This window comes from Penicillium crustosum, assembly GCF_028827405.1.
Source record: "Penicillium crustosum strain IBT 35664 chromosome Unknown utg000002l_segment0_segment0, whole genome shotgun sequence".
Lineage (NCBI taxonomy): Eukaryota > Fungi > Ascomycota > Eurotiomycetes > Eurotiales > Aspergillaceae > Penicillium > Penicillium crustosum.
In genome coordinates, this window is record NW_026623123.1 from 431,650 (window position 1) to 448,981 (window position 17,332).

Consider the following 17,332-nt stretch of genomic DNA (forward strand, 5'->3'; position numbering starts at 1 on the left):
GGCAAAGACTGGAAATAAAGAAACGAAGGGACCCGAATCCGCTTCCTTGACCAGCTATAAATAGGAGAAGGCTGAGGAACCTTGGAATGAAAAGTACCATTTCCTCTGAATAGTCGACTCGATTGCTTCCATCTGTCTGTTTTTCTCCAGAGGCTAGCTTTTGAATTATTCCTAGCCTGATTAGAAGCACAGAAAATCGCAGACGTGAACACTTGTTCATCTTTTTGAGTTGGTCAAATTAGCAGACACTAGATTGGCAAAGAATCCGGTTTATCGATTATCAAGGGAACGCAAAGCTTGAAGCATGTTGACGACTCTTTCCTTGCGCAAACTCCATATGATCTTTATATCAAGTTTTTTACACTTGCCGAAGTATATTGAACCAGCATAATTGCGCCCTCGCGAGAAGCAGCTTTGACTTCAATCAAAGATCTGTTATGAATTATTCCCGGAAATGGTGGAGCATATACGATCACAGGGTGTAGAAAACAGGGCTCCGCTCAGCTGTACTTTAGTCATAAAGGGAACATCTGTGGACGTAATTAGCCGTAAAGGTGGCCAAGGAAAACTCTAAGCAAGGTCAGTAATAACCGAAAGACCGAGATCCTCAACAAAGAAAAAGGTAATATATAAGATAATACATAATCCTAGATAGACAAGAAATACGAATCGCTACGTATGGAAATAAAACGTAAGGAAACCAAAGCAGACACGACCAACAGTTAGCCCTGCCTAGTAGGTGAATCCGACTACTCCCGCTAAAGCCGTTGTTGTATAGCGAAGGTCGACAAGGAAAGTGAAGATCCATCCACCTACAGTGACCTCGACTCCGACGTAAACCAAGAGGAAGAGACTTATAATCCACATTGAGGGCAATCCTAAGGACTCCAATCCAACCCCAGCCCCACGGAACCTTTTCATATTCGTGCAGAACAAAATCAAACAAAACAGGCTAACATGCTACAAGGATCCGATTTCTACTCACACTGCATGACAGACAGTCAGTATTACAAGATCGTCATGTACTAGAGTGCCGAGTTGCTGCATATCTACTGCCTTCATCATCGATGCAGTCAAATGAATCGAATCGAATTGATTCTTCGGCGCGGTTCCAGGTTGCCCAGAGAAGTGGCGGTAATAGTCAAGTCCAAGAACGTTGCTCTCAGCTATATCGAGACGCGGATTGAAGACGGCATGGGCAAACCCATGTGATAAAAAGTCACTGGCACCGCCGGCTGAGATGATTGGATTTGGGATTTTTGTTTGGTTGCGAGAGCCGGATTGTCCTGCTGGGACTCCGATCACTTTTTCGCACAGGCCCCCAGTTCACTACTCGGCTGCCGAGTCTTTATGCATGTAATGCCTGAAGATCCTCCGTGCCTAATATCCCAAAATGGAGACGATCCACTGTAGCCTATCCGTAAACGTCCATGGAATAACTCGAGCTCCTACTGATAGACCTGTTTTCCGTTATTTTATCAACATGCCTACGGATGATGATCGCCCAATACCCACAAGAAGCATCAACACAGAAATAGCATATGGTTTTCGTTTCAGGATAATGTCGATGACTTCGTCCAAGCTGTGGACCGGATAAGCGTTCCCAATAGTCCACTTGTTAATCAGGACGAAATTGGAAACGATTCGGAAGTTGGTGATAGACCCTTTCTCCTTTCCAAGGAATCGAATTCTCGCTCCCCACTGCGAGGATATCACGGCTAGGACCCCCGCTTCTTCCGTATCTGGAGAACCTTCGCAGGCAAACCTCTTCTCCACCTGGATGTAGCTTGGTAGCTTAGCTTTGACAGGGAGGGTGTTTGGAATCAGATCAATAGAGTGCTCAATCAGGTCGGTTGGGCAGCCTGTACATAGAGAATGAATATAAAAAGTACCCATCCACGAAATGCAAACTAAATCAAAACTTATCAGTACTCATCCGATATGGTGTAGTGGCTAACATCGCCGTCTCTCACACGGCAGCCGGGGGTTCGATTCCCCCTATCGGAGATCATCATGATATTCATTTTTGACTGTGGCCCTGTGTGCATGATTTTCTTTTTTTTTTTTGAATATGCAAGAAGCAAAGAGAAGCAGTTGATTATGGGCTAGATGCATAGCGAAATAAAGTTTCGTCCTGCATATAACTTTTTTTTATGTGTACAAAAGCACGAATCCTGCATTGCCTACTAATCGTGCTAAGTACTAACACCACTACCATTATATTCTACTCTCCTTTGCCTCTCGCCCTACCCCATTGTGATGAAAAAAAGTATACAGTTGGTTATTGCTCCGCTTCCTGGGCGAAAAGTCTTCGTTTCTCTATGCCCTTGAAAAATCGCCACTCAAACGAACCTTACCCGACTGAACGAAAATGCCGCAACAAAACGGAAAGATGATATGTTTATACATAGAAGAGACTTTTAGGGAGTATGCCTTTTTTTTACCGCCTTTGTACATATACCTAAAAAGGACATCTAAAACACCACCAAAAAGACATCACAAGGCATACCACTATTTTTGTTCTATGTATATCATAATAGTCTGATCGTGTACAAAAAATGTAAAAGGAAGACTCCGATAGGGGGAATCGAACCCCCGGCTGCCGTGTGAGAGACGGCGATGTTAGCCACTACACCATATCGGACAGTTGTTGAAGAAACCGGGCCGAAAAAGTACTATCGGGATGTGTGGGGTGGAGTGAAATATCAGGAGTGGAGTGGCTCTTCCTCTATTTTTATTGGATGGCCTGGGATTGCTACTTATAAGCGCATCGGCTAGTTGCACATCGTACCTGATGTCTTGGATATCAATAATTCCAATGAAATGACAGGAACTAGGAAAACTGAGAATGGAGAGTGGATTGTGTGAAGAAAAAGGGCCTCACTGTGTCCTAAAATACCATAACACAGACTTATCTTGATGAATTCCCTCTCTCGGTATCGATTACGATGTACGTCACAAGTGAAGTTATTGGATGATGGCCTCTTCAATGCTCGTGTACAGGTTTTAAATCTACCATCTTAAAGGGTCTCTGCTCTGTACTACCTCTAACATATGATGTCTGAACCATGATGGGCTACTAATTGGCTTCCTGCCTCCTTGTCACCCTCGATAACTACCGTGATGTACTCCAGTAATCCGGTCTAGATACCATTGAGTTCACCCGGGTACGAGATTATGTTCAGCATCATCCTAAGACTATAACGTCCGGACTCGGTTAATTGGGTACCAGTAGGGGGATGACTATACTTCCTGCTGTGGCTATTGCCAGTATGACGGCTTTGAGATTTGACCATGGCCATTACCCACTGCGCACAGTCATGATTCATAGACCTCCGTAAAGCCCAACCCCCACAGCCCATTCGTGGGGGCCTATTAGGCCCGTTGGGGGCGGGGGGGTTAACTGGTGTCTAGATTTTAAACTCTATACAATATTGTACTCTAACTCTTCTACTGATTGTATAGGTTTCAAATTTAGAGTGTGAGATGGCAGTGATTATATGGGTATGTAGTTTAATTTTTAAATGAAATTCGATTGATAAAGGTCGAGATATTGAAAATGCTAATCTGTTTTAATGTTGGGTATATATATAATTAGGAACTATGTGGGGAATACTACTACTCTCTAGGTAAACCTCTGTAATTTGCACATTGTTCAATTAACGCGTTATTTTTTCTTACTTAGACGTGATATCGAGAGATAACTAGTAATTGACTCAAAATAACCTAGAACAATATAATATTACCCTTAGGAGGGGGTAAAACGAAGGGAAATTTCAAAACCCCTTTTAGGGGGTTCAACTTTATCCAAACCGAAAAAAAAACAAAAAAATCCTCTGACCCGGGATCGAACCAGGGACCTCAAGATAACAAGTTCTTTAAAGAACAGGGCAGTTACAGTCTTGCGCTCTTCCAGCTGAGCTATCAGAGGAGTTAATATAACAAGAAGAAGCGTCTTAAGGCTTGATAAATTTGAAGTCGATGAATTTATCGGCAGTACGGAATAGATCGGCGTCCATGGGTAGATCGGGGATTTTCTTATCGGATTTCTTATCAGTCAGTAGATCGGAATGTTCGAAATGTTTTGACATGTGAAACCGGAGATTTTTGTTGAGCTATTTTAAGTCGGTTTCTGTCATTTGCCATGTAGTTCAAAATTTGCCCCAAAATACCTACCAGTACACATATATCTCGGAAATAACTAGCTTTCAACCTCAACTCAGACCATCGCAGTGCCAATGGAGTACTCGGGTCTCGCTATTTTCCCCATCCCGGCGTCCATTCGGCGTCGACTACCCCGCCTATATTCTTCCCGGGCCGTGTCCAAGGCCACCGAGTCAAGTGGGGATCAGCGCCGTGGACTGACATCTTCGTCCGAACCTCATCTGCTATGTCACAGCCACTTCTCTGCGTCAGTAGTACCCGAGCCGCAAAGGCCTTCGACGGCCAGCGATGATTTGGATTCCTTCGAGTCTGGCTCCGTGGGATCAGATACTCCTCGAGAGGACATCGGATCCACGACGAAATACGAGACCGCATCTGGCCTGCGGTGGAATCGAGTCGTACCCGGTGAGTCCTCCATAAATTCTTATATGAAGTATTCACTGCACGACTTTCACTGACGTTGTGAAGCGTTCAATCTTCTCCGTAATGCGGGATATGAAGCCCAGCAGCCACAGCCAGATGGCCGCCTGGCTAGATCCCTCTATGTTAACGCCCTGGTCTATCTTCTCGATGCTTTGCCTCCGGATCTGACTGTTGAGGAAACTTCCATGCTTCAACGCAATATCCCAGAACCGGTCAAAGTTGGGTTGACGACATATCACCCGCCGCCGGAGTATATGGATGGTGCGAATCATAAAATAAGGCCCCAGCCAAGATCCTACCTGCATAAGATTCTCGCCTCGACAATCGTGCATCTCTTCATTCTATTGCGTTTCATTATACCGTACGCAAAGGTGTTATTGCGCCAATTGTATGAGTATGAGCGGACACATCGCATTACTGAGCGCATCGTGAGTACTACACTAGAGGCGGCTGATGGGTTAGGGAAAGGCAGTGTTAATATTGGAGCTGCTGTTTGCAAGTTCAATGAAGGGAGGGTCGGCGTTGCTCTCGCAAATTTCGCAGCTTGGTGGATGGAAGGTGTAGCTGGAGGGATATACGAGGGAGTTGGTGAGGGGATGTTACAGTTGGGTCTTTTGGGGAAAGAAGCGAATTTAGATAGACTTAGTTTCCAGCCAATGAGTATGTAGATAGATCATAGACAGAGTTTAGATTAGATCATGTCCTGCCAACAGCAATGATTCATGTCCACAGAGTTTGGAGTGTCATATCGATAGAACCTGGAGGTATAAAACTATATTGCTTACTCTTTGGTCGCAAAATCGAGGGCTGCACGAGAGAGAAGTCGTGTCGTATCGACAACTTCGATACCACAGTTCTGTTCCGTAAGAACAAGCGGCAACTCGGTACAACCAAGGATAATACCATCACATCGTGTGGCAAGATCCTTCGCAATGCGCACCAACTCGCTTGTCGTGTTTTCCAGTAAAAGTCCACTAATCAACTCGTTCACAATTGCATTCATAACGATTTCCTGATCAGTGTCAGACACATAGACCGCATTCATGTCCCTCTTTTGTAGCGGTCCATCATAGAGAGCGTTTCTGATAGTCCAGTTTGTGCCTAGAACACCAACCCTCTTGTATCCTCTTCTTTTGCAATGATCTGCAGCGACATCGAGGATACTGAGAACAGGGATGTTTGACTGGGCCACGATTTCATCGAAAGCAATGTGTGGAGTGTTGGCACTGATGATGGCAAACTCCGCTCCAGCTTTGGCCGTGCGGTTGATCGAGTCAGCGAGCGATGCCCCCAGGGCTTGGTTGTCACCGGATTTGAGTGCTTGTTCCAGATCTCCGTAGAGAGGGGTGTGGGTGACAATTTGAGGGTAAGCAATTCCCCGGCGCGCTGCTTCTCGTCCGATTTCTTGGTGGGCGATGACCCCGCCTTCAATGGTTGGGATGGAGATTCCGATAGTTTTCATATTGATCGTTTCACGTGGTTTGTAATGAAGTAGGGAAGTGAAAAAGCAAGCAGGGGTATATTGTGTTAGATGGTCTCAACCCTAGTTAAACTAACTTAGGTTCTTTAATTAGTTAATATACATGCTAGATGTCTCAGCAACAAAGAATCGCATAGATAGTGTCTGTAGGTCTGTGCTTTATTGGCCAGTGACTATCATCCAAGTTAATAAAAACCGTCAAGCTCTTGACTTATATGGATAAAATTGGAACTCCCAAGCCGTTCAATGCTCAATGTTTTGATTTCGGATGTAGATCGGCGATAAGCAATCGATAAGCTGGGCGTCAACCCCCGGATCTTCCCAACTTCCTCCTCTGCTCAAGTAGACATGTCGACCTCCAAATTGCCCTGCATACCTTCACTCCGGAAGCAGCAGCTCCACCTGGAATTGTGAGCTTCTTCACCGCGCGCATATCAACCCGTGTACTGACTCTCCCACAGTGCGAGCTTGAGACGTGCAGCACCGCCAGGGGTTTATGTGAGCCTCGCGCCCGGGGACCCAACACTCTGGAATGGAGTGATTTTTGTTCGTTCAGGTGAATTAAAATTTATTATCCACTGCACCCACACCTCGACTGATTCCAGTTTGCAGGCCCCTATGCTTCAGCCGTCCTCCGATTCCAACTCCGCTTCCCAGACACCTATCCCGACCTTCCTCCTCTAGTCACCTTCGCGACCGACTTGTTCCACCCATTGATTGTGCCTCTCACTACATATACCTTTAGCACTGGCTCGGCAAGTGACAATCCCGTTAGCGCAACGGACGATGAACGATTACCGCCCGGTGGATTCAGTCTGCGCCATGGATTCCCTCATTGGTTTGGTAGAGCAAAGCGGAGCGGATTAGCATCGGGGAATACATCACGGAATGTAAGCGGCACTAGTGCAAGTGCTGCATCGACAGGATATGGAAGCTCTGCCAATCCGACCACAGATGATGGTGATGAATCGAACACGTCAAACCCTCCAGTGACATCAGTGGCTAGTGAGGACGGCGATGGAGAAGCGCCACGTCTGGCGCAGGCACCTACTATGGACCAGTTTGCGGAACGAAGGGATGTTGTCCCAGTGTCGGAGATATTGGATTACATTCGGTCGACATTTGATGACGAATTGGTTCTGGATTCGCTGCCGGTTGAGGTCGCGGGGAACCCTGGAGCATGGCATGCATGGCAGGCGCATCGTCGAGGAGGCCCTCGAGGACAACTGAAACGAGGAAGCCCGCAGGCTCGGCTTCCCGGGGATTGGCACTGGGATGGAATCTGGGCTAGGAGAGTGAAAGATGAGATTGAAAACTCTCATTCTGAGCCGATGCTGTTTGGAGGTGCTGCTCGTGGAAGTGTGGATGAAATGGTATGACCATTGATGCCGAGTCTCGACTTATGCTAACCATATTTTAGATTCGATTTTCGCGGTTGGATGATACAACCATGAACTCAGTCAAGGAAAAAATGGCTGCGATGGCAGAGAACGGGATATAAGTGCTATTATGATACCCAAAAATGCTACTTTTCCTCTTTCGAATGTTCTTCGACTTAACCTTGGAGAGCTCCAGAGTTCCATGGATCCTCCGCCCAAGAGCCGTGGAAATGACATCGTCGTTGCCGTCGTAGTCGTCGGTGCTCTGGGAAGTGGCAGGAGCATATGGCTTCAATGTTGTTTACTTCCCCAATCTCTCATTCTCACATCAATATATTCGACCAAAATGACCTATAGGCCATCCTATGATATCAAAACCTCAGCTTTAATTATTGCATTGATCCTTGTTCCTATCGTTGTTCTCATCTTCGTTGTTGTGATCGCTCTTGCGTGTTCCAATTACTGGAGCATTCATTCCCTCAAAGAATCGTACCTGTCGTGCCTGTCGTGTTTCAGTGTTTGGAAGCAACAGAGACGCAACAAGATCCCATCGGACTCAGAGGCCTGTCCTGTCAACTCCCACTCGACTTTGGCTCGTGCCACAGAGGCTTCGGATATTCGGATTGAGTTTGAGCGCCCTGTCACCAACAGTGAGCATGTTTAGATCTCACGACACCATGGGGGACACACCAACTACGCCGATCACTGTGCTCAAACGCCGCACCCCATGCATCGCACACATACATAGAACCAACTCGATATCTAGCTCTGCTTCGAGTTTGTTATATCCACAGATCCCTTCTCGTCGTTCATCCCTTTCTACGAGTGTGGAATACGATTCAAGTGATCCTGCGGCATCAATCAGAACCCCATCTCTCAGCGATAGTCTTTACAATATCGATGTGGTGAAAATTCGTCAGGATCATGCTTCAGCTTCGCGAGGTATCCGCAAGACTGGTATTGACGTGAATGAAGATCCATTTATTGACCAGGTAATTGCTGTCATGGTGTCAATAGTTTTGTCCCTGCTGACTGTTTACCGAAGACATCGCGACACCGTGTTGATCCTCGAATAGGACTCATGACCCAGAGTGGGTATCAATTAGCGCCACAACTTCTTGTTCGCTGGAGCTCCGGGTCTTATGGCTCTGTAGAGCCATGTCTTTCGTCGAATTCAGCCTCGGTTTCCGGCGCAAATGAACCACCGGACGATTCCATCTCAAAACATAAGTCTAGAGTGGGTAGTGCCCGGTCTTTATCGAACATGCTGCGCCCAGGGCCTTCCGGATTACTCTGTCCGCTCGAGCTACCTGTCGCATTTGCCAGCGTGAGATGCTACACAGGCAGGCCATGCATGGGCACAGATTCGATGTCGGTATGGGCGTCAGTAAATGTATCTGCTGATGTTGAGCCAATTTCTCTACCCGAGAGCTTGAGCCTCGCACCTCTTGACATTGTTGTACTTTTTGACAGCTTGTGAGTTGACTCTGTTGGCTTAATCGTCGAAGAAAACATGTTTTGCTGACCATGAAACAGGCAGCAATCTTCTGTTAGCCTTCTGACGTCAATGGTCCTAGCATCTTCAGTGTTTACTTCAAATTTGCTCATCAACAGTGACAGGATAGCGGTAGTATGTGTTGACGGAAGTTCTAAAAATGGGTTCGAGCTATTGCTTCCGTTGGCGTTCCACTCATTCGACGCGTTGAGAACTGTTCTGAATGAATTTTCTCTCCGTCAGTTGAAGAAGAAAACCAGAAGATCCCCCGACGTGGGTAAGTCTATTCGACAAGCATCTCGACTCTTCTACTCGTCTCCCAGAGCAGCATTTTGCCATCTGGTATTCATTTCCGCGTATTCCCCAGAAAATCTGTTTATATCTGGCGTGGACACGGCTATTGGCATTCACACAATCTCCCCTCAGCTTCGTTTTCCTCTTGAGACAGCAAACCATCCACTTGGCTGGCACATTTTCTATGATGCCGACGGAGACGATCCACGATCCTGCGAAGTTCATTTCATGCGAAAGGTTTCTAAAGTTGTCCGGCAGCTCCGTACTGGTCTCAGCCCTGGGGCACTATCGGACTTGAAACTGTTTGTTGGACAGGGCCACGGATGTCAGTTTGAGTCGGCAATGGAAGACTGCCATCTCGCGCGGTTGCGACCAGGGGAGACCTGGATCTTGAAAGTGAAAATTGGCGTGCCAATCGAGTTTTACCAGGAAACTCAATTGACTGAACATCCCGTGGTCGAAGACTTGATCAGGCAGATCAACAGTGTTCTAAAAGCGTATTCTTCCGAGCCAGCTGCCCAGCATGTTCTAAGTGCCCGCCTCGAGCACCAGCACTCTTTGCTACCGAAACCGCATACCATTTGTTTGGAAACTCATTGCACCATCTCGCGCACCCCGGGTGTGCCGCCCCGTCCCCCGAACAACTATCGGGGGGTTTCAGCGCTAATGTCATATGAACTTGATGACGATGCTATTAGTATAAGCTTGGGATCTGCAAGCGAACTCAGTTGAAATCAACTGATTGAATTTGCTTTTTGGAGTCATCACACTATTCTTATGGGCTTCGTTCTGGATTTGCTCTTGACAGACTTGAGTTATGCTTTATATTTGTACCTCTATAGGAAGGCTCTCTCTGATCCTTGAAGTATGAGTCTCAATTGGATGCAACTCGCTATTTGGCTACTGGATTGACATTCTTCTTTGTGTTTCAATACAGTACTGAAACTGGGTATAGCGTAAACATGAAGCAGACATAAACATAAGAACGTCACAATAGACATGAAGTATCATATGCGAGGATAGACATTGCCTGCCATCCGCCATGTCTCTTTGATTAAATCCGCACATTTCTCCCCGATGCCATAAGCTGGCATCTGGGTATGTCCTCCATGCAACGTAGGCATGACACTGCAATCAGCAACTCTCAGCCCCGAAACACCCCTGACCTGCAATTTCTCATCCAGAACAGCCATAGGATTATCCTTCTTCCCCATGGCACAAGTACCAGCTGCATGGTAGCCTATTAACAAAAGCGTTAGCCAACTATAACCCAAATACAGTTCAAAACCCAACTTACAAGTAGTCGCATGCTGCTTCACATACGGAACCCACTCCTCCCTCGTTTTATAAGTATGATGATTCAGATTCGGCGGCCAAGACCCCTTAACAATATCCTTGGTCCCAGCACCCTTCATAACAACCTCGTTCCCAAACCGACAAGCCTCACTAAGAACCAACAGATCGAGCGGATCAGCCAAATAATTGCAATCAACAATCGGGTTCACCGATGGATCCGCCGATTCGAGAACCACTGTGCCACGAGACTTCGGCGCAAACAGCTCTGCAATCATCGAAAATGCGTACTGGTTGTTAATCGGGAATTGGTCGTATTGCTTGGGACCGCCGTAGCACTCTGTGGTGAAGAACTCGATGTTTGGTTGTTGTGGTGTCAAGCCCATGGGGTCACGGCCTGGGTTGCGGGCTGCGTTCTTCCAGAGTGGTTCGTCTTTCAGTCTGTCGTCGAGACGTGCGAAGGCGAAGCTGCCGAAGGGGAAGGTGGATAGGAAGCCTGTTTTGTTCTCTTTCCATTGTGCGTAGGTTCGGTCGAAGTTGTCGCCGTGGTATACGTGGTGGTCGTTTGTTAGGCCTTGTTTTTCGGTTTCGTAGAACATGAATACGATCTAGAGGGTGTGAGTGTTACGATGGTTCATCTTGATATTGATGGTTGTGTAGGGGTTACTAACGAGATGGTCCATGAGGTTCTTGCCCACGCCTGGCAGGTCGACCAACGAGGGAATATTGTGCTGTGCTAGCTCGGCCTTGGGGCCAATACCAGACCGAAGGAGAATTGCGGGACTGCAGTAGGCGCCTGCGGAGATGATAATCTCTTTTCGAGCGTAGTAGATGGTAGAGCTGCCATCCGAAGTTTGCGTGACTACGCCGGAAGCGCGAGTCGAGTTTGCCTGCTCGCTGAATATGATTTTGTCGACAGTGGTATCGGTCTTGATGGTGATATTTCCACGGTGGTTCTTGTTAGTTACGAAATCTGCGCCGGTTGTCCGCAGGCCCTGATACACGGTGCGAGGTACATGGCCACATCCTTGCGCAATATCGCCAGTGCTGAACATGTCGTGATGCAAGGGCATGCCTTGCGAGACATAAGAGTCCATTAGGAGATTGGAGATGGGTGCCAGATCGTGTGGCTCTGTGTGAAGGGGTCCAGAGTGACCGTGGCTTTCTCTATCGGCTTGGAACCATGCCTTTGGGTGAAAGGTCTCGGACTAATTATGTTGTCAGTATCTATTTGAGTATCGATATCAAAACGGGCGTGTCGTAGAATCACGCCACTACCACCTACCTTTCTCATATACTTGAAGAACTCTTCTCCACTCCACCCCTCTAGCCCCCAATCATCATAGTCCTGCTTGTTACCACGAATGCAAAGTGTGCCGTTACACCCGCTGGATCCTCCAAGGAATCGGCCACGGCTCAGCTTCACTTGGCGGTTGTCCACCCCCGCCATTGGAGGGGTAACGAAGTTCCAGTCGGTCTCAGCATCGAAATTGTTTGACCACCTGCCCTGTCAGTAACAATGGGTGCATCAATGAGCCTTTGTAACTCACCCGCCGGTCATGTGAACATTCTCCAAGTCCTTATTGTGTTGTCCAGCCTCCAGCAGCAAGACGCTGACCTCAGGGTTTTCAGCTAGTCGACCAGCAACCACACAGCCCGAGGTTCCTCCTCTAATTCAGTGTTAGTAAGATCACAGACTTCCATGGGTAGGTATCTTACCCGCAGACAATATAATCATAGGTATCCTTGATTCCAAAAGCCATGGTGTAGATTGCAAATTACGATTGCATAAAGATGGCAAATGGAAGATCACCAAAGGGATGAATTTGGATCTCAGCTTTTTACACCGCACATTGGAAACAGCGGCGCGGAGCGGGGGTGCATTCCGCATTCAATATTTTTCATATTGAGGGGTTAGGGCAATCCTGCCTACTTCTGTACACATTGATTGGAGACAGGCCCATTCATATATATTAGAGGCGAGATCCTGTGAAAGGCTAGCAGTATACATGGGTATGTAATTGGCCCAAATAGAGTGTCAAGACGGCTGAAGACCCCTCAAAGTGGAGTTTCGCGGAATGCAAAGTCCACTTTCCGAATGTGCCCGAGGGCCGCAGTCTCCAAACCTTATTTTGCGGAGTTCAGCTTCACAGGTCAAGTGTCACAGTTATATACAAAGTACTTTTTAAGAGCGGGATGATTCCACGTCTTTACCATGTATGAGTCTCATGACCTATTATTGCGATGCCGAGAAATTCGCCAAATTGGGGGTATTGTCCAGGGTAACATTCTTTCCCCATACCGGATCCCCATCATCATCAAACTCGGCCCACTGGAAGAATGAACACCCTTCCTTTCCCGGTGCATATCCAGCGTGGCACATCCACATGTATCTTCCTCGTGTCTCATGCTTGCGCTGTGCACACCGAAGAATCGTGTGTTCGCCACACTTGCAACGCGGGGTGTAGCGTGGGTGTAACGTATCACGATACCAACGGTATGTGATATTGATACGTCTATTCCCAGAGATCGGATGTGGGGAAATGGTCTGAGCCGGGGCAATAGAGTGTTTCCACTCCTCTTGCATCTCTGCGTGCATAATAAGGAGAGAATTGTGTGGAAGATGGATTGAGATTTGACCTTGGGCATCAGCGCGTGCGGCTGATACAGTCTGGTTCTGCGCAGAATTTGAAACTGGACTAGACTTATTGGCATGATCTTCTTCGGCAGCCTCGTCGTCGTCTCGAGGTACTACTCGACGGACTCGGAATTCACGTGTCACGCCCAAGCTTAAGCTTCCTATAACCGGGTGTGGTCCAAGATATGTGAGTTTATCGGAGTGATATCCCACGCTTTCGGTCGGCCCGTCGTAGCAGTTGACAAACGCTGCGTTGGGGCGCCACTCCTTTGGTGACTGGTATTGCAACTTCTTCCCGTCTGGATAGACGTCTCGAATTCGTTTGTTGATCTCATCGTTGACGATTTTCTGTACTTGACGTGATACTGACCGCATCTGCGGTGTTGCCTGGCGTACATTTGACCGATATGTGCCATCATAAATATATTCTGAGGTCTGTTGCCGGTGTTCCTCGGGCGTAGAGACGTACACGGCGTATGTGTGGGGACTCTGGACAGGGCGATTGAAGATTTGGAAGTCATATCGAGAAAAGTGTTTCGATTCATCAAGCAATTCAAGCAGAAGTGCGTTTGCTTCTTTAGCTGGTAGGAAGTTGTGGATGATAGTACAAGGTGTGTAGGTGGCAATATCCTCAGGCGAGTAAAGGTGTAACGTTTTACCTTTTTGTGGATGCGGAAGCTTTTTCTTGCTCGCAATTTCATGCAAAGGTTTCATGCTCCCATCTTGAGCTGTTGTAAAAACATGTGATGAGAGAGATGTCTGCATGCCAGGTGTTGAGGTAACAGCAGCTCGCTTTTTGCTGACGGGTGTGCATCCTGTGGAGCTTTTTGCAGAGAGGAGTTCCGTAACACTTTCCACAGACCCTTCGCAGGATACGAGTATATCCAATAACTCATCCTGTTTGATAGTCGGGAAGAGAGATAGGAGTATTGCTAGCTTCGTATCAGTTGAGTCTTCGCAGGGATCTGGTGAGTCGTGCTTGGTCTCCTCGCTTGGGCTCAAGAGCCGCGGGCGCTTCCTGGATATGAAAGCATCCATTTTTCAAATCCATTCTTTGGAAACTCTGAAAAGTGATGAATGGGGCTCGGGACCTCATGTTTGAGGTGATTGATAAGCCCGGGATAAAATGCTTATCGGCACATGATTGCTGTCGAAGTAACCAATCAGATTGCGAGTTGATAGATTCAGGCCTATGGAATGAGGCTATTACATCTTCACCTTCCAGTACTAATACTAGGCTATATCCTATATATGGCATAGAAATAACACTGCAATTAGTAACTTGCGACCCCGAAACATCCCTCACTTACAAATAAACACCTTAAGAATAGTCCTAGGTACATACCCAACCGACCATGTGGACACCGAACTATAAGACTCATATATCAGTAACAGAAGATGCATAAATGAGTGTTCCTGAAAATTATGGGATCTCGTTATTGGCCTCCATAGACAAATTGGACATCGGCCCTGAAAAAGATAAAATTATATGAAGATATGGGACAACTCTTGAGCTCAGTACTTAAACCCCTCCCCTCCCCTGTAATTCTCTTTTACATTTTTATTCTTGAAAAAAAGGTTAGCTGTGCAATACCCAGATGCATTCCCACCCAAGCTGGAACCCAACCCTTTTGAATGCCACCATACTGAAGTTCAAAGATGGAGTCTCGGAACCTGCCTAGCAAGCTGTCTCGTCTTGACGACAATGAGAAGCTTACTTTATCAAAAGGCCAGAAAACCCCATCCAGACAGAGTTGGAGTTTGCCTCTTGCTCTTGGCAAAGAGAAAATGAAAACGCAGCAAGCGAGGAAAAGAAGTGGCAAGGTCCGGATACCTTTGACCCCATCTTTCATCTCCCGAATCAAAAGAAAACGTACCACGATAATTTTTCTGGAAGGCAGCGTTCTAAGCAATATATCCACCGTCTTTCTTTGGTTGATGAAGCCTGTATATCTCTCAGCTGCAAAAGACTTTACGATATATTTCGCGCAACACTAAAACAAAAGCAGTTTGATTTCCCACGACTTTTACAACTCCGAATCCCTATTTTGTGTGTACAAATGTACCACTGAACTAACTTCTTCTTCGACTTGAAAATCGCCGCCGGAAAAATTGCGGAAAATGTTTAAAGCTCCATCCACGAAAGGAATTTAGTCAAGCTTCACTCCAGTATCCAGCTCGAGGGAGGTCTTGTACAGAATACGCCGGTATAGTCCATTTGATCAAAAAAATACAAGCGAGTATGATATTTCCTAAGGACCTTCGCTTTTAGTAATATTCACGCATATCAGACTTTGAATCTTCAACGGGCTATCCACCCCAAGCTGGGAAAAGGATGACTAAATTCAAGCTTTGTTGTTACTGAAAGCTTCAATTTCAGTGGCAGCAGACCGGAATTGGCGTGCAGGAACCCGATTATGAAACAGATGGTCAAGCTGGCTGTAGGTTATGTCTTTAGTTTCGGGAAGCTCATACCAAAGAATCGCAAAGGAAAACACAGCCGTAGCAAAGAAGATGAAACCCATTTTGCCTCCGAGATTTGCTTCGTCAGCATTGAAAAGGTATGGGACGAAGGCGTTCCAGATGGTGGAAAACAGAAAATTGAATAAAAATCCGATCGATTGCGATTTAGACTTTAAGCGTAATTGGGGGATTTCAGCTGCAACAGCTGCTGCAGGCCCAATACTCGGCGCAAATCCAAGCACAGTGACAGCCTGCATGAGGATTCCGATCGTCCACAGTGCGGCGCTGCTGGACGGAAAGCAGCCCGCGATACCCATAGGGAGGAACATGACCGCACAAAGACTGACACCCCATAGAATAATGCTCCGGCGAGTGAACTGCGTCAACAAATAGAAAACAACGAGCATGGATACGCAGTTCAAGGCTCCACCAATCTCAGATACCAATGTGGCGTTCTTTGATGTCATGCCTGCGTTGACCAGAAAATAAGGGCCATTTCCAGCGAAAGTAGAACCAAGCAATTGGTTAACACCATTGCAGTACAGCACAATCCTTGTCCTACGCCAATTTGTACCCCGGAAGCAGTCAATGTATCCCACCTCTCTGGTGGTGCTTCTCATTTCTTGTTCCTCATTGTTTGTCTGGATTGCCTCATCCAAGATCGACGCAATGTCTGCACGTTCAGTATATAGTTGCTGAAATGCCTTGCGGGCTTTGTCGACTTTCTCTTTGCGGATCCAATGAATCGGACTCTCTGGAACGACCCAAGCAAACAAAACTAGGAGACCGGCCCAGATGAACCCGATTGAGAACATTACTTTATAGCCTGCATCAGACTCTATGTTCACACGAGAGTTGGCAATTATAGAGCCGATTAACGAACCCAGATACTATGTAGACAAGGTATGTAAGTATTTTCAATCATTCTCGCATGACAGATGAACTCACCAAGGAGAAAATATAGATAGAAAGTAAAATTCCTCGACATTTCATTGGCGAGACCTCTGCCACGTACGTCTGCCCAGCGGCTATGGCCATACCCAAAGCAACTCCATTGATAATCTTGCCCACCAAGAAGACTGCTGGATGGGCCGACACGTAGAGAACAGCAATTCCGGCAGCGGATATAATTCCTGCAACGAAAAATGACATCCGCCTTCCGTATGAGTCTGAAATCAAGGCGACCAAAAAAGAGCCGAGGCCTGTGGCTACCTGAGCGAGTGCATTCCATAGAGACTGCCAGTGTGCCGGAATGATATAGCTTGTTCCAGCGGATGTTGAATAAGATGTACCAAACTGCTTTCTGTATGGCAGGGTAAGCATTCTATCAGTCTCATTGCTTTCTGCGGGGAAATAGTCATGAACTTACTCAAAGGGAACCATTGGTAGAGCCATGGCCAGGATTGTGTTATCAAAACCATACATAAATGAACCCAGGTTGGCAAACAAACTAGCAAAGAGTATTGTAGGATTCGTCCATAAAATTTTCAGAGCGTTTTGGTTCAGGGCCGAACTCTCGTTTGTAGTCCCTTCGATGTGGGTAGCCTCTGCAGCCTCTGCAGCATCTTTCCGATCAGCCATTCTGAATTTCCGTGATGACAGAAGTTTGTATAAAAGTGGTTGTTAGCAGAATAATGCCACCAAAACCAGATCGTGGTGGTATGTGGTGAGACTATTAAATGCAGGGAGCTAATTATATACTT

General features: G+C 46.8%; 8 protein-coding genes across 8 annotated transcripts; 3 read left to right on the forward strand and 5 right to left on the reverse strand.

Annotated features, from left to right (window-relative positions):
- Positions 1–1,470: 1,470 nt before the first annotated feature.
- Positions 1,471–2,024, reverse strand: N7487_003661 (uncharacterized protein; the record flags this gene model as incomplete). Its single annotated transcript, XM_056871408.1, has 2 exons — positions 1,471–1,862; positions 1,976–2,024. 2 exons carry the CDS (start codon positions 2,022–2,024, stop codon positions 1,471–1,473), a joined length of 441 nt encoding a protein of 146 aa, XP_056729128.1.
- A 2,214-nt stretch (positions 2,025–4,238) lies between these two features.
- On the forward strand, positions 4,239–5,255 carry N7487_003662 (uncharacterized protein; the record flags this gene model as incomplete). Its single annotated transcript, XM_056871409.1, has 2 exons — positions 4,239–4,569; positions 4,633–5,255. The coding sequence occupies 2 exons, from the start codon at positions 4,239–4,241 to the stop codon at positions 5,253–5,255; spliced, it is 954 nt and encodes a 317-aa protein (XP_056729129.1).
- A 113-nt stretch (positions 5,256–5,368) lies between these two features.
- Positions 5,369–6,049, reverse strand: N7487_003663 (aspartate/glutamate racemase family protein; the record flags this gene model as incomplete). The annotated part of the gene is made up of 1 exon (XM_056871410.1): positions 5,369–6,049. One exon carries the CDS (start codon positions 6,047–6,049, stop codon positions 5,369–5,371), a length of 681 nt encoding a protein of 226 aa, XP_056729130.1.
- A 359-nt stretch (positions 6,050–6,408) lies between these two features.
- On the forward strand, positions 6,409–7,568 carry N7487_003664 (putative ubiquitin-conjugating enzyme; the record flags this gene model as incomplete). Its single annotated transcript, XM_056871411.1, has 4 exons — positions 6,409–6,477; positions 6,529–6,623; positions 6,680–7,440; positions 7,488–7,568. The coding sequence occupies exons 1-4, from the start codon at positions 6,416–6,418 to the stop codon at positions 7,566–7,568; spliced, it is 999 nt and encodes a 332-aa protein (XP_056729131.1). The 5' UTR covers positions 6,409–6,415.
- A 534-nt stretch (positions 7,569–8,102) lies between these two features.
- Positions 8,103–9,967, forward strand: N7487_003665 (uncharacterized protein; the record flags this gene model as incomplete). Its single annotated transcript, XM_056871412.1, has 3 exons — positions 8,103–8,438; positions 8,492–8,922; positions 8,983–9,967. The coding sequence occupies 3 exons, from the start codon at positions 8,103–8,105 to the stop codon at positions 9,965–9,967; spliced, it is 1,752 nt and encodes a 583-aa protein (XP_056729132.1).
- Positions 9,968–10,242: 275 nt separating this feature from the next.
- N7487_003666 (GMC family oxidoreductase) lies at positions 10,243–12,291 on the reverse strand (the record flags this gene model as incomplete). The annotated part of the gene is made up of 6 exons (XM_056871413.1): positions 10,243–10,475; positions 10,533–11,136; positions 11,200–11,736; positions 11,814–12,030; positions 12,079–12,198; positions 12,248–12,291. The coding sequence occupies 6 exons, from the start codon at positions 12,289–12,291 to the stop codon at positions 10,243–10,245; spliced, it is 1,755 nt and encodes a 584-aa protein (XP_056729133.1).
- A 473-nt stretch (positions 12,292–12,764) lies between these two features.
- N7487_003667 (putative CUE domain protein) lies at positions 12,765–14,204 on the reverse strand (the record flags this gene model as incomplete). The annotated part of the gene is made up of 1 exon (XM_056871414.1): positions 12,765–14,204. The coding sequence occupies one exon, from the start codon at positions 14,202–14,204 to the stop codon at positions 12,765–12,767; it is 1,440 nt and encodes a 479-aa protein (XP_056729134.1).
- A 1,307-nt stretch (positions 14,205–15,511) lies between these two features.
- On the reverse strand, positions 15,512–17,210 carry N7487_003668 (uncharacterized protein; the record flags this gene model as incomplete). The annotated part of the gene is made up of 3 exons (XM_056871415.1): positions 15,512–16,519; positions 16,578–16,932; positions 16,999–17,210. 3 exons carry the CDS (start codon positions 17,208–17,210, stop codon positions 15,512–15,514), a joined length of 1,575 nt encoding a protein of 524 aa, XP_056729135.1.
- Between the last annotated feature and the right edge of the window lie 122 nt (positions 17,211–17,332).